Source organism: Mustela erminea, chromosome 13 (genome assembly GCF_009829155.1).
Source record: "Mustela erminea isolate mMusErm1 chromosome 13, mMusErm1.Pri, whole genome shotgun sequence".
NCBI classification, from domain to species: Eukaryota; Metazoa; Chordata; class Mammalia; order Carnivora; family Mustelidae; genus Mustela; species Mustela erminea.
Window position 1 is genome coordinate 18,691,092 of NC_045626.1, and position 16,198 is coordinate 18,707,289.

The 16,198-nt window shown below is 42.9% G+C and overlaps 1 protein-coding gene across 2 annotated transcripts in view; it reads left to right on the forward strand.

The window, feature by feature from the left end:
• The first annotated feature begins 6,620 nt into the window (after positions 1 to 6,620).
• LOC116572051 overlaps positions 6,621 to 16,198 on the forward strand; it is a 43,737-nt gene continuing 34,159 nt past the window's right edge. The window contains exons 1-10 of one of the 2 annotated variants that reach the window (XM_032310742.1): positions 6,621 to 6,638; positions 7,878 to 7,971; positions 8,547 to 8,591; positions 8,830 to 8,940; positions 10,162 to 10,353; positions 11,085 to 11,140; positions 11,801 to 11,902; positions 12,081 to 12,168; positions 13,315 to 13,477; positions 15,239 to 15,309. In XM_032310742.1, coding sequence (XP_032166633.1) covers positions 7,954 to 7,971; positions 8,547 to 8,591; positions 8,830 to 8,940; positions 10,162 to 10,353; positions 11,085 to 11,140; positions 11,801 to 11,902; positions 12,081 to 12,168; positions 13,315 to 13,477; positions 15,239 to 15,309 — 846 coding nt within the window. In that variant the 5' untranslated portion in view covers positions 6,621 to 6,638; positions 7,878 to 7,953. Of the gene's footprint in view, positions 6,639 to 7,877; positions 8,009 to 8,546; positions 8,592 to 8,829; positions 8,941 to 10,161; positions 10,354 to 11,084; positions 11,141 to 11,800; positions 11,903 to 12,080; positions 12,169 to 13,314; positions 13,478 to 15,238; positions 15,310 to 16,198 lie in introns of those variants that run through there. The other variant, XM_032310743.1, reaches the window with a different exon arrangement.

Here is a 16,198-nt window from a genome sequence, read left to right on the forward strand (position 1 = left end):
ACCGAGGATGCTGGAGATGGGAGCCTGGAAGCCCTTCCTGATTCTAGAGTTGCATAGTGCAGTGTGGAAGTCATCAGCCACATGTGGTTGCTTAAATTTAAATCCTCAATTAAAATTACATAAAGTTAAAAACTGATTTCTTCAGCCTCACCTGCCACATTTCAAGTATGCATTGATAGGACACATTTGGACTTGCGTTGCAAACATCCCCTCCCTTTTGCTGGAACTACTTAATGAAAAATGAGGCGGGAAACATCTGGCGTCATCTTCTGATCCCTACGACAGTCCTCTTTCTTAACGGCCTATGATAGAATGAGAGAGAGCAGACTGGGGCTTATATTTTGGAATTCCCTTGAAAGACTACAAAGCACAAACAGAGTGATCCAGAGAGAGAACGTCGGAGTCAGACTATGTTTCTGAATCCACTTATAGCCACTTACAGGCTATGCCATCTTGAGGAAGTTAGCCTGGCTGTGACTCAGTTTCCTCTTTTAGGATAATGTCAGTCCCTACCTCATTAGATTATTGTGAAATTAAATGAGATACTGCTTAGTGCCTAACTTTTAGTAAGCATTTGATATGTGTTGGTTGATTTTCCTACTATCTCCACCTGCCCAAATTAGAAATGCCATTATGGAAGTCATTCTTTGATTAACCATTTCAAACATATGAAGCACAAGAAAACTGATTCTAAAAAATCTCCCAGATAAGGAAGTAGTAGTCCAAATGTGACCTGTGAGAAAGGTGTCTGGGTAAGATATTTGGTTACCAAATATCACAAATTCCCCATTCTAGAGTTTCTTCAATCCCTCATTTTAAAGGCTAGAGGTAATCTTCAAGTAATACTTTAAAGAAGAGTGTTTTCTGAGCTCTTGACTGTTTGGGAAAGTCTGTAATTGTCATGTGAATGACAGCTTGGCTGAGCATTAAATTCATGGGTCCAAAATCGCTTGTTGTAATCCTGGATAAACTTGGTACCATTGGTTTTCTGATACTCAGTATTTGAAAGCAATCTGGCCTGATTTTAGTTTTTCATTGAGATGTGTGTTGAGTTCCCCTAGCAATAAGCTCAGAGGCAAGGATTCAAGGGCAAGGAGTTTATTTGACAGGTGACAGAGGGGGTTGGAGATGCAAGACAGGAAAGGAAGGCAGCAGATAAACGTATGTCCTAGAGTTGGTTAGCAAGCCAGATACCACCATATTCACCTGGGGCTGAGTCATGCTGGATTAATTGTGGAAGTCAATGAAAAACACATTTCCCAAAGTTATCCTCTCAGAGAAGTGAAGGCCCTGGGTATGTATTCACCAAATCCTATCTCCTATTGCTTGAACACAGCTTCTGGGAGTTATAGATTCCCCCAGCACTTGTAGACATCTGCAAGGGCAGAGAAAGGGCAGGGTCAGAGAAAGACTGGACGAGAATCCTAGGGGTTGATAGCTGGAGGTCAGGCTGCCTATCCCAGTGTGCTGAGGATGAGCGCTCGTATGCCAGGACAGCAAGGCACACCACAAGGTGCTAGCAGTCTTTCTTCTGTGTGGATGTCTGATGCTTGAATAACTGATTGATTGATTACAATTCCACATTTTTCCCCTGTGTCCTTTCTCACTTTCTCTGGACCTCACTTTCTCCTAGTTTCTCTGTCTCTTATTCTCCATCTCCCTCATCTCCGTCACTCTTTCTCTGATGCTCTACTACTTCTTAATTTCTCTTTCTTTTTGACTGGATTAGCCCTTTTAGCATGCAAACTTAGTCTTGAAATTTTTTCTTTAATTTTATCTTTGCTTATTTCTTTGGCATTGGTTCTTTTTTTTTTTTCTCCTGTTTTCTTGCAATAACCAAATTCCTAAATTCTATGTATTTGTTCTGCCCTGTATATCACATTATTCCTCATAATTTTTATCTCTATGCTTTTTCTTTGCATCCAAAACAAATTTCCTAATTTGTCCTCCACATTGCTGCTTTTATTTTTGACATTGTTGGATCTGCTCTCTGTTCTCTCTAAATTAGATTTTATTTTGCAATTGCAAACTTAGATTTCTTACAATTCTTCCTTAAGGGTCTAGCTCAATTGTCATGTCAGTTTATTCCAGATTTCTGCTGCTCTTTCATAGATACCATAACTTTTCTAATTTTACCAAGAATATTGAAGAATATCAACCAAGAATATTTTTTCTTGTCTATACCATGAATCATTTTCATATTTTCTTCTTAGTCTTTAGGATGACATCCATTTCTTTATCTTCAGTATTTTCTACCATCTGTATGTAAGTTTTCTTTTTACTGATTCTCAAAGAAGGCTACATCAACAGACCAACCATTTGCCAAACAAAAAAGCCAGAGGGTTTTGCCTATTTTATTTGTTGTCCACTACTGGCTGAAATGTAAGTAGAAGGACAGGTTGATGTTTGTACGTCTCAGCTCGGGCTCCACTGTTGAACTGGTCATTGAGAGAGGCTTTGATGGGCCAAAGGGAGACCTTCCCCTATTCTTGGCACCTAGTTCTCTTGCCCTCTGAACCCACAGAGTTCAGGAAAATGTAGACTTGCAAATATGTGCTGAAAACAAGGCTATTTGTATTCTCTCCATTGTCCATATTCCTTTACTTATAGGAGCCATGTTTTTCCCAATGCAATTTGTATCATGAGTTCCATGTGCTTTCTTACATATTTTTTTTTAAAAAATGTTTATTCTCATATTGAAATATGAGGGATGATTGGAATAACAGATTTCAAACCCAAGTTCTAGAACTAGACTGCCCAGGTTTGAATTGTGATTTGCCATTTATTAACTACAAGACCCTGATAAAGTAAACTTCTCTAGGCCTTTGTTTCCTTGACTTTGTAATGAGGGTAAGAATGAAGCATCTACTCTTTTGGATTGTTGTGGATATTAATTCCATTAACATACATGAAGTGCTTGGCAGAATACTTGACACAAAGTAACTAATCAACAAATGTTAGCTCAAATTATTATTTCATAATCACCTCCCGTGTGATGAGAGAAATAGTGCCATGTTTTTTGGTATGGGTGGGTAGGCATAAGAGAGAAGGTCCTGGAGGAGAAATGAAAAATTTTCTGATCTACTTTTGTCTGAATGAGACTGCTCTATCTAGTTCATGAGCCAAAATATGATAGACACCAGTGTTTTTTGTTTTTTTTGTTTTACTTCCAGTTCCATCAGCCTTGTAATTAGTAGAAATCTATAATTAGTAGAATTAGAATTCTGACCACATATCATCTGCTGAGCTTAGCTTTTGGTTTTGTGGTGAGTTTTCCTTTTATTATGTGTTTTCATGTGTGTTTTAGTGGGATATTGGGAGAAATTGCAATAGATGACTGGGGAGATGCCATTTTAAATTGGAATGATGTAGAGAGTTTTTACCCATTGGTCTTGCGAATTACTCCTGTCCTGCCTTGGTTCACGTAACAAAGGAGAGGCAGTAGCACCCATGAGTGCAGTCTTTACCCATGTGGCATGAGCGAAAAAAGAGTCCATGCTGAGACTTGGTTTGGGAGGGTGTGACATTGGCCATTTGACCATACAGGTCATGAGATGCAGATATGAACACAAGTTCAAAATAGGTACTGGTGTTATGCCGTGATTCCATTTAGGAAAGGGGGGAGCTAATTTTTGGCTGATTTATGATGTGTTTAAGAGAGTGTCTAGCATAGAGGAAGTGCTAGAAGGCTTTTTTTGAATCAAAAAACTCTATGAGGTAAGTACTATTATTCTACCCATTGTACAGATGAGAAAATTAAGGTTCTATAATTTTTCCAAGGTCACACATCTGGTAGAAGGTAGAGTCTGGTTCCAGCCCTGGACAGTTTGGTTCTAGATTTCCCCTTCTTGACAACTGGACAACTGCCATACTTGACAATCATTTGGGATTCTGCCATAGGACTCATTGAGACCACACTGCTTACTCCCACATGGAAAACAGATGAGGAAAGTTGTTGTTGTCCCATCAAATAAAGTTTACCAGAGAATGTTCTCAAGTCTTGATGCTACCATTAATAGCGCCATCTTCTAAACCCAGCACACCAACTCACCATTTCTCCTTAGGCACCACTATTCCCTGGGGCAGAAAAAAAGTAAATACAGATGCCATGAGCCTCTCTGTCAAGGTCCATGGACATACTATATAAATAAATAAATAAATATATATATCTCATATACATAGGTATATCATATCATATCATATCATATCATATCATAGCTAATCTATCATATACACGATAGATATGAGATATATATATATCTCAGTATATCTGTGAATGCCTTCCTTATTAATATTATTATTGATAACATTAATATATTAATATTAATTAATATTACTAATATTCTGAGCACCTTAAATCCATTTTTTTTAACTTGGTAGAGTTTTTTGTGTGGGATTCAACAGAGCCCTTAGCCACTCTCTCTCCTACTTTTTACGTGTAGCAGTACCACCATTCGGTGCTTATGCAGGTAAAATGTCAGCACAGGTCTGAGAGGTCTATCTATGGAGACATCTGCTACCTGAAGCCCCATGAGTAATAGCCTGGCCCTGGAGTGAGTGGGAGAAACATCTGCTCTGTACACAGAAACTGACTGCTGTGCAGGCAGAACCAGGCCACTGGGAGAGAGGGAGCAGACCAGTGACAATGGGGCTGCAGGCAGCCAGAGGCAATATTCTAGCAGGCAGCTTCTCTCTTCCTCACTCCTTCCCTAATAGGAGTGGGATCCATGCTGTGATAGGTGAGATAGCACACAGGCAGATTGTCCACCAGATGGTACAATCTTCTATTTAAGAAATATTTGAAAGGGCAACAAAATACAGCAGAAACCATCCGACAGTCCACATGGCTAATGCAAAATTAGCCAAAATGATGGCAGCAGCAGTAGTGGGGGTGTTGTGGGGTGAAATGTAGGAAAGGCTAAGAGGAGACAAGCACCATGATGTCTGGTGGGGCAGATGTCGGTAGAGTTTGAAATGCTTCTCCAGCATGGCATGGTGGGGCTTCGATGTGCTTCTGTGAACCCCAGTCTCTAGCCTGTGTTTGCCAAGGCCAAGGGTGATGGACCCAGACATGATGATCCATCCTGACCTGTGTCTCATGAGCCAGGGACATCTCTTGTGTTCTCATGCTGGGTGGGAAAGAACTTTGGTGGTCATTGCTGTTTTGTGGCTCTTTTCTCATTTCTGTATCTCTGTTGAGTGGCTTTTCCTTACTGATGTTCCATTACAGCATTATTTGAACACAGCTCTACATGTTGCCATCAACATCCTCGTGCATATTCTTAGCTTAGCTTTTGTTTTGTTCCAAGTACGGTACTAAGCATTCTACCTAGCAATAGTCAGTACATATTGGGTGGTTACAATATATTAGCACTGGTTGGAGCGATTTACATATAGTGCCTTCTTTAATCCCTGTGACAAACTAATGAGGAAAATACTATTATTACCATCTTAATTATACACATGGGGAAAGGAAGGTTTGGCGCCCTTAGATAACTTGCCCAAGGCTACAAGATTATGAGGAAACAACCTTAATGGGGTGAGGAAACAACCTTAATGGGGTAAAGAATGTGTCTAATCCAAAATCCATGCTTTCAAATGCTGGGCCCTACTACCTCTGACATGGATATTTTCTGTTTTCTTCCTTAGGACCACTGTATGAAGATGTTGTCATCCCCAATGCACAGCTGAGGAAACTACCGCTCAGAGAGTTAAAGGCATTCCTTGGGGTGACAGGTCAAAGAATCAGGTCCGTCTTATTCCCTAGCTGGTGACGGCCACCAATCTAGACCACCTCTTCCCCACCAGCTTCTCTAATTCCCTCTCTTTCCCTTCATCAGTGTTCTCAGCATTCATGCTTGGAACTCTAGTGAGGTATTGACATCATACAGTTGACCCTTGAACAATGCAGTGGTTGGGGGTACTAATCCCTCCTGCAGTTGGAAATCAGCCCATAATTTCTGACTCCCCCAAAACTTAACTACTACTAACCCACAGTTGCCCAGAAGCCTTACTAATAACATAAACTGTCGATGAACATGTATTTTGTATGTTTGTGTATTATAGACTATATTTCTACAATAAAGTAAGCTAGAGGAAAGAAAATGTTATTGAGTAAATACATTTATATTACCATACTGAGAAAAATCCATAAAGAAGTGGACCTGCACAGTTCAAACCCATGTGGTTCAAGGGTCAATTGTATTTACGTTCCAAGTCTTATTTCTTTCTCTTTAAGAGTATCTCCCTTCCTGTTCCTTTCTTTTTCAGCTCCATCGCTACTGGCCAGTCCAGAAGTTCCTTGGTCCTCATGGTGTTACTAAAATATTTGCCATCGATTGCCACATGCCTTCCCTCAAAAGGTGTGCCATGACTTCTAGGCATGAGCCTCAGAGATACATGTTTCCATCCTACTTCTAAAGATTTTATTTTTATTTTTTTTATTTGTTTATTTGACAGAGAGAGATCACAAGTAGGCAGAGAGGCAGGCAGAGAGAGAGAGAGGAGGAAGCAGGCTCCCTGATGAGCAGAGAGCCCGATGCGGGACTCGATCCCAGGACCCTGAGATTATGACCTAAGCTGAAGGCAGCGGCTTAACCCACTGAGCCACCCAGGTGCCCTCCATCCTACTTCTAGAGGTAGGCCAGATAGAATGGCTTTCTCTATTAACTCACCCCTAAAACTACAAAAGAAGGGATAGCGTGTGTCTCTCTGTGTACAGACATTCACCACAGTGTAAACATGTAAAATTTAGTCATGTTTTTCGTTACTGTATATAAAGGCATTTATATACAAATTCATCTCCAAGGATGAAACTATGAACAGAGATAAGTATCGTTGTGTGGTGACGGCTCCAAGGAGACCGCTGCTGTCTGTAGGGGTAAGCCAGTTTTCTGAGGAACTTTTCTCTTCGGCCATCACAGAAACAGTGTCAAGAATCTAGATGTTTAATTTTTGGAAGGTAGAGAGGTTTCATTTTTCCATAGAGAATCCTTCCTGGGACTTACAACAGACAATGGAACAGAAATGGGGTTGAGGAACCCATTGACCTTGTATCACAAGTGCAGGAAGAAATAACAACAGAACAGACCCCTGTGTTTTCCATCCCCCTGAGGGCTCTGTCTGTTCTCAGGCCTGGGCCTCTTTCTGTTTTCCCCTCTGGAGGGTTCCAGTATCAAGCGTCTCTGTGTTAATTAACTCAGCATGTGGCACATAAAGGCCTGACAGCAGATAGCTAATGTTTTGGATATGCACACAGTTTAAGGATTAGCTCAATTCCAAAGGACAACTTAACGTTGTCACAGTACAGTTGACGCTTGGTGATCCGAGGCAAATTTTGGGTTCTGGGCAATCTTCCTTCCGCCACCATCACGCATATGGGCTTCCACTCCCTACTCTCAGCTCTTAGACATTCAGACAAAGCAAGCCAATTTTAATATTTTAATTCACCCTAAATAAAATCTTATAATTGCCAATAAAACCCAACAGTAAAAAAGTCTTACAAGGCATCGGGTTATCTGTGTTGAAGTTTGTCTCTTGCATGATGGGCATTTTCTGCAATATATTAAAAATAAGTATAATAGATAAAATAAACACATAATGAAGGTTCATATAAAAGGTGGTCCCAAAGCCAAATTCCTTAGAGAAGGTGTGTGGATGAGAACCCCGTGTGGTATGGAAATCCTTTAGCCTGATTTCCAGCTTTTTTGAGCATAGAATAAAGCAAAGTTGGCCGAGTGGCAGCCCAAAGGCCACATCTGGCCTCTTGACATGCTTAATTTGGCTTGGGTAGCATTCTTAAAAAGTTATAATTGAAAATGCGAGGAGTTGGGTTTTTTTTTTTTTTAATTTGCATTTTTTGGATTTTCTTGCTCTAGGTTTGCGCTCCCTGATGGCAAAAATTGACAGGAGTGGAGCAACTCTCTTCCCCTTGGATGGGACACACATGACGTGATGTCAAGTTCAGCCCAAGTACAAAATGTTTGAAGTGCCCATTCCTGGGCCCCAAGTATTAGTTTCTTATTGTTCTGCCAATCCGTTTGCTGCATCTCCCACTTCATTCCTAATCATTTCTTGTGTATTTTGCTCAAACTGGCTGGAGTTGGGCAGGTCGAGCTTAGACTCCCTTTGCATGTAGCTTTGTACAAAGTGGAGTTTTCTCTAATCTTGACCAATTGCCCAGAAATCACCTAGCGAGCTCCTTGTGAAAAATCAAAACAAACAAGCAAATATAAAATATGTGGAAAGGCTGACGAATTTAGCCACTCGGCATGGCATTTAAAAATGGATCTAGAAACATTTTTAATGTACTCCTTCAAATGTCATGACAGCTGTCCAAATTTGTAATTTTAAAATATATTTTATGTTATCACATACATTTGCTATACACTCTATCAAATAGATGACTAATATGTGAAAACAAATATGTTTGCCACCCGCCTGACTCATGCTTCTCGGGATATGGGAGACTCTTGAAGAATAAACAAAAAGCCCCTTGTGGCTGGGAAGAGGGACCCCAAAGCTAACATTTTTTTTTTTTCCTCCAGGGGATTTGTTCAGGGGTCAGCTTCTGTTGCTGCTCAGGATGGAAGGCAAGTATCATACAAATTCTTACAGAATCATTAGACCCAAAAAGGGAAGATGTGTCTTATTTTTGAGACCAGAGGATATAGTTCTTTAAAACACTCATTCATGCAGAGAGCCATTTCTTTATCTGTTCATTTACCCTGGGAGGGTTTATAGGATACCTGCCATGTGACACTGTGATGTTTGACGTTGTAAGGGGGATAAATATGAGAACAAAAATTCTGGGTTATTTCTTTGTTTTAGGGTACGGCATTTGTTTCCTTGGACCGCCATAACGAAGTACCAGAGATGGGTGGCTTAAACCACAGAAATTTGTTGTCTTACGGTTCTGCAGACCAAATGTCCAATATTAAGGTATCAGCAGGATTGGTTTCTTCTAAGGGTTCTGAAGGAGGTCTCTGTTCCGGGCCTCTCTCCATGGCTTGTGGATGGTCGTCTCCTTGCTGTGTCTTCATGTCATCTCACCTCTGTGTGTGTCTGTGTCCAAATTTTCTCTTATAAAGGTGCAAATCCTACTGGATCAGGGCCCATCCTAGTGACCTCTTTGGACCCTGATTACCTCTGTGAAGGCCCTGCCTCCAGATGTGCTCACATTATGAGGTAATGGGGGTTAGGACTTCAACATGAAGATTTTGTGAGGAGAGAATGTATTTCAGCCTATAACAGGAGCATATAAAGTGATTGTTTCTGGAAGTTTGAATGCTTCTCTTCTGCTTATTGGTTTTGCTGCTCTTACTAGTAAATGAGTTCTTTCACTGTTGCTAATGGCCACCTCACTGATTACTAAACTAGGCTGGCCTGGATGATTTTAGAAACTAGAAAGGTGACAATAAATGAGCTTAATTCCATAGACACTAAATTGTAGTAACTGGACATAACATGGGCATACAGATGATAGGGACCAGATTTTGGATGCACTTGTTGTGTAACATGAAGGGCCAGTCTGTGGCCAGGAGTGGGGACAAAAGGTCTCCATGGTGTTTTCCAGAAGGATCAGATCCCATGTAAGATGAGTGAATAGAGAGGGAAGAGAGCTGGTCCAGATAAGCCAGAGAGGAAAGTTCTGGAAAGTTGGCATCTGAGTAACATAAAGCCTGTCACATGATCCTGCAAGTCTTCCTGAGTGAGGACAAAGGGAGAAAGAACCAAAAAGGATAAAAAGCTCTGTCACTAACTGGGGGTTTGTAGGACACGTGTCATGAAAGACAGCACCCTTCAAAGGACCGGGCTGACATCCTTCGACAAAATCATGGTGCAGCCCAGGAAGACAACAGTGGGGTCCCAGCCCCGTGCCACCGCCATGAGATGAAAGATCCTCTTCTTTACTCTCTTTTTCCAGGTTTTCTTCCTTGTTTTGCCTTTTCTCTCCAGCCTCTTCCCTGCTTCAGTATTCTAGCCTATAAGCTGACACAGGGTAAAAAGAGAGCCGAGAAAACACTTAGCCTCTCAACAGCAGGTGCATAGGCTGAAATGGTTCCATAAGCGATAGGCACTGGAGGTCATGGTTTGTCCACGAGTGCCCTTCCAGCACATTCTAGATGACACCACCGATGCAACCATTCCCCCTTCCTTTAGGTGCAAGCCTGGCTCTGGCCCCCTTCTCTCCAGCAGCATTCCCCCCACTTTCAGGCCGGAGCTCATCACGTGGGGATCTTGTTACAATGCAGCTTGTGGTGCAGAGGGTCCAAGGTGGGCCCAGGCATCGTTCGTGCCTTCAGCCGCGAGGGCCTGTGGGAGGACGGAAGCCCCGTTGGAGATGCCGCCAAGGTATCATTCTTCCATTCAGGAGCTCCGGGCTCGGTGGGCTTCCCAGGTTAAGAGGAGAGGGTGCCTCTCTCGGCTACGGCCGGCCCCTTAACTTTCAGTAGCTCCTGTATTCATTAGTAAGGGTTAGAGAGAAAAGAAAAATAACAATAGTGCTCTTAATTGGATCTCTGAAAGAGATACTGCATTTCCACTGATTAAGGCAATTAAAGGTGCAGACGCCGCTGCTCAAAAGCTGACATCTTCAGGTGTCTCATAACAAAAATTAATACCACTGCTAGCTGTGCCACCTAGTCATGCTGTAAAGTAAATTAATTACTGCAACCAAACTAATAATAACAGAGCAGGCAGAGTTGTAGCAATCTTGTGGCTCACCACTGGAGACTGAGCAGGGACTTTTGCCTCTCTACTACCCATGAGCGCAACCCAGCAATTGCTGACTGTAACATTTCTATTGTATGGTTTATGCTAAATATGCATATCTTAATTGCATTAGTCAAAATAATTAGCTAATATATTTTTGCATAATGACGAGGTAAGCAAATATCACCATAGCTCAGTGGTTCTTGCATGAGTAAATTTGGAAAATTAATAGACTCCCAATTTCCTAATTATCTGTCTTTTATTCCATGCTCAAACAAAGAAATGCTACTGCACACTCCTGGGCATCGCGTAATTTAGTTTGCACCTTGAAAATTTAAAGCACCTGTGTTTGTTTTCTCCCCCTTTTGCAGGAAAGTGATATAAAGAAAACGACAGCTCCTTCCTTTTATCACCCTGGAGTTGAAATGTAAGGGAGGCAGTGGATCAATACATTTTAATTTTTATACGAAAGTGGGGCCTCGAGTTACGAGGCAGTTTTCATGCATGGGGAAGTTATCGGAAAGTTGAAGGAATGGTCAGAATTCTTTCCGAAGTGACAGTTCCGGAGCAGGTGCCCAAGCTCTGGGGGCGTGGTACATTCCTTCGTGCCTGCCTTCCACTGGCGTCTACCGACCTTCCCCCTTGTGTCTCGGATGACTGCCCAGCTGAGCCTGGCTCTTGCCCACACATTCACATGTACGCAGCAATGGTACCTTTCTTGCTCCTGGACATAATGGTCTGACTGGAGGATAGTGTGGTTGTTGAAGATTAAAACTCGCTGTTTTGATGAAAATGCTCAGTGGACCACAGCTGGGTTCCTTTGGGTTCCGTCACATTTCTTTGGGTTTATGATTGTGAAACAGAGTAATAGGCGGGGCTATCCTACAGAGCGTCCCGATTTAGCAGAACCTGGTCATTCCTGCCAAAGGGGCCAGCTCTTCTTCACTATTTATGAGAAAGCGTAGCCTTAGTATGGTGATCTAATGCATAAGGAAAAGAGAAATCTGCCCAAGAGGACATTTGGGCAATGCACTAATATCCTCTAATGAGCTTAAAAGCACCCATGCCTGTGTCTTCCGGTGGCAAGTTTCAGGCTACCACTTCAAAGGAAGAATGTTCCAGAGCCTAAAGCCCACCACATCTGGATGAAACCCTCATGCCAAGCCCGAAGCCTCCAGTCTAATGACAGGCAAGTCCTGGAGGGGAGAAAGCAGCTGGCGGAAGGGCTCCTTTAAGTCTCTGATGAGTCTGGCTTTCTGGTGGCATAGGGGAAAGCGGTCCGCAGCCTGGTGAGGGAGGGAGGTCTTCCCTGATGTCGCTTTGGTCTCAGCAAGCTCTGATTGGATCTCTTGCCCTGGCCGGTGCAGCGCCCGTCAGGATTCCTGCCTTGAGACTCCGTGGACCGCCTGTGGCAAGGCCCGTGCAGGTAGCAGACGGAGGCCGTGGTATCCTCAGGTAGTGACCCCCTTCCATACCCCCTTCCGTGCTCACATGCAAATCACCAGGAACCATAAAGGGAATGTGTGTAAAATTTGTTTAATCTGTACACATGAGTGTAACAGGCTCTAATTAAGATGAGGAAAGAGACAAAGGCATGCTAAATGGTATCTGGGAGGCCACGAAAGCCTAGCATCCAATTTTATAGACCAAGAGCTGGTGCAAGAGTGGTAAACTCGAAAGCCAAGCTCACAGCGTCCATCTTGACCACTCAGGAAGGGAAGGCTGTCCGCTGTCGCCAGGCACCACGCTATCATCAGGACAGTGGAACCCAGAAGGCAAAAGGAAGGAGAGCTAGGATGGAAGGCCTTGAAGGAAAACTAATGAAGAGAAACAAAGGCCATAGATGAATATTCTGAGAAAAAACAAACAAACGAACAAACCACCCAAATTCTCACACTAGGAAATGTAGTGAGAGAAAAGTTATTAGAAGTTAGACCAGAGGACGGAAGACGTTCACCGAAGCTGGATGTAGTGAGTGCATGGATAGAAACACAATGGGGAAGAGAGGATAGAAAGACCATAGAGACCCTGAGGGATGAAGGGAGCGACGGCCCCGTCTTCTGGCTACATGGCTCAGCTTCTCATTGCCTCTGATCCCAGGAGAGGCCCGGCTTGCCTCCGAGTTGTGCAGAGCCTTGTACCCAGGCTAGGAGTCCAGGGCAAAAGACATGGGACACTTTTCCTTAACAGCCTTTCCTTAATTCCTCAGAGGCCGCAAGGGAGGTGGCTTCTTGCATGCTAGTCAGGTGGTCCCCTTGAGGCTCTCGAGGCATAAGAAAACTTCCTCTATGTGATGGCAGGGCACAGAGCAGGAGGTGGGGGCACCGCTGTTCAAGCTATGGGGGAACAGGACCCAGGTCACACTCTTTCAACATGATCTGAGCTGAATCCTGAGGATAGCCGACAGCCAAGAAAAGGCCAAGAGCCCCAGGAAGTGTAAGATCAGAAATCTTGAAATAAAGCATCATCAGTTCCCGAGTAGCTAACCTTCATGTGGAAGGCACAAGAATGTGGAAGGCATATTCTTGGCTTTCAGAGCTCTAACATTCTTGAGTTATGTGAATAACTGAATCATTTTTTTTCAAAAATCCCAAATAATAGATTAATAATAGAAGACATGTCTCAGGAGAAGTAGGATATAATGAACATGCAGATCCCTGCTACTCCAAGCATGGTCTGTGGACAAGCGGCTTCGTAATCACCTGGGAACTTGATGGACAGTACGGAGCCCTACCTCGTACAGACTTGACCCAGAATTTGAAAGGTAATGAGATCTCTGGGTGATCTACCCGAAGTCCTGGCCAAAAAGACTTGTAAAACTATTAGGTGCAAAGCATTTCTTCAGTGGCGAAAGAAGATTTGATGAAGGAAGAGTAACATTTTGCTCAGTAGGGAGTGGTTTCATTGTCTACAATGAGGCTGGTGCTTTAGGGCGTAAAGGTACAGGATGGGTTTCCTACAAAAGCATAGAGCACATAAAATCAATAACTGACAGATTCTCCAGCCACTCACCCTGGAAGAACTTTGAATCTTGGGAAAGGGGAGGATTTCCTGCATTTCCTGAGAAAAGAGGACTTGGAATTTGGAGAGACTTGGACTTGGTGTTTCTTGCACACCTGGGTTGGAGAAGTGTTCCTCGTTGGTGCATGGCACAGCTGCGTGGAGTAAGCTTGGGGAAGAGGTAGGCAACGAGGGAAGTGGCATTCCTTAGTCCTGGCTGCCATGGTGCATACTCAAGAGATTGTGCAAAACTACAAGTCAGCTAGAATCTTTCTAGAGTAACTAGATCTAGAATCTTCATTAAAATCTTTCAATGTGGACCAGACCGAAGAACAATCCAAACTTCCTGGCAGAGCCCTCCTGGCCTTCTGTGGACAGACTGTTGCCAAGCTTTCTCTTCTCCTGTATCTCAGCCCTCACCCCCTGATCTGCCTATCGGAGCAAGAATATATGGAAATATTATGTTGGGTTCCAGCACTCGGCCCACCTTTTCCTTCTCACACCAAGTGACTTTGCTCACATTCCTGCTACTCGTAACAGCCCTTGTCACCCTGTTTTGCATATCCTTTGGCAAATCTCACTCACGGGCTTTGAACCTTAGCTCGCGCTTTACGTCTCCTTTAAGGCAAAATTAGGCACGCTGTTCTCAGTTGTCCCCTGGTGCCTCTGACATTGCTACCTCCTGTAATAGTTACTGTGCGTGCTTCATGCTAGACTCTAAGTTCCTTGGCGCGGATAACATATCTTATTCTTATGTTTCCACTCCTATCTTTATACTGCAGACATAATAGATGCTTAATAAATACAAATTTAATGAAAACAATGAATAAGTGAACGTATGAATAAATGAATAATGAATGAATGAAATCCGATTACAGAGGGCCTTGAGTGCCAGGCTGGGGTAATTGGAATTCATTCTGCAGCTGTTGGAGGGAAAAACGTGGTCGTAGGGTGTGGGTAGGATGCACTGATTCAACTCATATGTTAAAAAGCAAAATTAGGAAAAAAAAAAAAGAAAAAGAAAACACATGCATAGAGAGGAAAAGGAAATTCGGTGAGAAAAACAGCAACAAAAATCTGCAAACTCATTTTGTAATAAAAATGTCGCATCTCCGCATCTGGAGAATCAGGCAGTGACAGGTGACAGGAAGGTGACATTCTCTCTCTCTTCTGCACACCCCTTGTCAGGATCTCTGCAAACCTCAGTCAGTAGCAAAAGAATCACTAAGCAGGGGCAGCCTTGCCCTGAAAATTACCTGCTTTAGTGTGCCCTGATGATTTATGGCTGTGAGTTCAGATGGCTGTGCATTTCCTCTGTTATTTCCAAGATCATTCTCGCTTAGGTCATCAGACACGTGGAGCGCAGCCAAAGGAAATGCCACGGCTGGGATGGCTCACAGGAGGTGTGCACGGGCCCCTCCGCCAGCGTCTGGGACGTTGGCTCATGGGACAGGCCTTCTCTTTTGTGGTCGCATGGACAGACCCTTCGAATCACTTCTGTTTCTTTTGTTCATTGATGTCGCAGGGATCTCAGCAGAGACTGCATATTTAGCAGACTTAAACTTGTCCCGGTTCTACCCAGAGCCCACCTTCCAGGTATTTCTTCCAAGACAATTATTAGAGTAAGGAATAAAGTCAGGGTCTTTCCTGATGATTTCCAAACTTTGGGAAGCATGCTGTGACTTTGGCAAAGGAGTTCTGTGTGGGGGAAGCTTGGAGAGATCTCAAGGCAGTGTTCCTTACACAGGGCCCTGGTTCCCACTGCAGCTTAGCCTGGATGTGGGATTCTTAATTCAGGTCCCAATTTTTTTTTCAAATCGTTGTACCGGGCGGTTAAACAGCTGCTGTGTTTAACTACAGATGTGGGTGCATTTTATAGATGTGATTCCTGAGTGTATGTGCGTGTGTGCCAGTAAGCAAATATGTATATATTTAAAACCAATATTGACACAGTGTTAAGACTGAAATCTTTGCAGTCAAATCAGGAAATTCCAAAGCTACACTTCCTCTAACAATATCCTTTGAGTCGCTAACACCTCCTGTGTGTTGTACGCCCGTCACGTAACTCCAAAAATATGTGGGGCTAGATGACCCCAGGCCTACGTGGGCCAAAATACAAGAGGTTTATGAATTATCTGCCTTTGAAGTGTTTTCATTTTACATTTTAGCTTCATGTAAACACACAGAACTCGACTGAGAAAGGTAGAAATAAAGGCATCAGGAAAGATGTTTTCTTTTATAAGTCAAAAAAAAGAGACATGTCTAGCTTTATTCTCTGGTTAATAATCTTTATCCAAATGGAAGTTAAAACGGCAGAGAGAATGTTCTTCATCTTAGGTTCAACACTCATTGTTTCAACCTTCTACACTCAAAAATAGGAAACCATTTTTCTTCAGAATTGGCTTTCATTCCCTTCCTTAATGAGGACTACGATCTTGCCAAATTTGAAGTTCACAGCTTCAGTCATTTTTGAATTGCAGAAGCA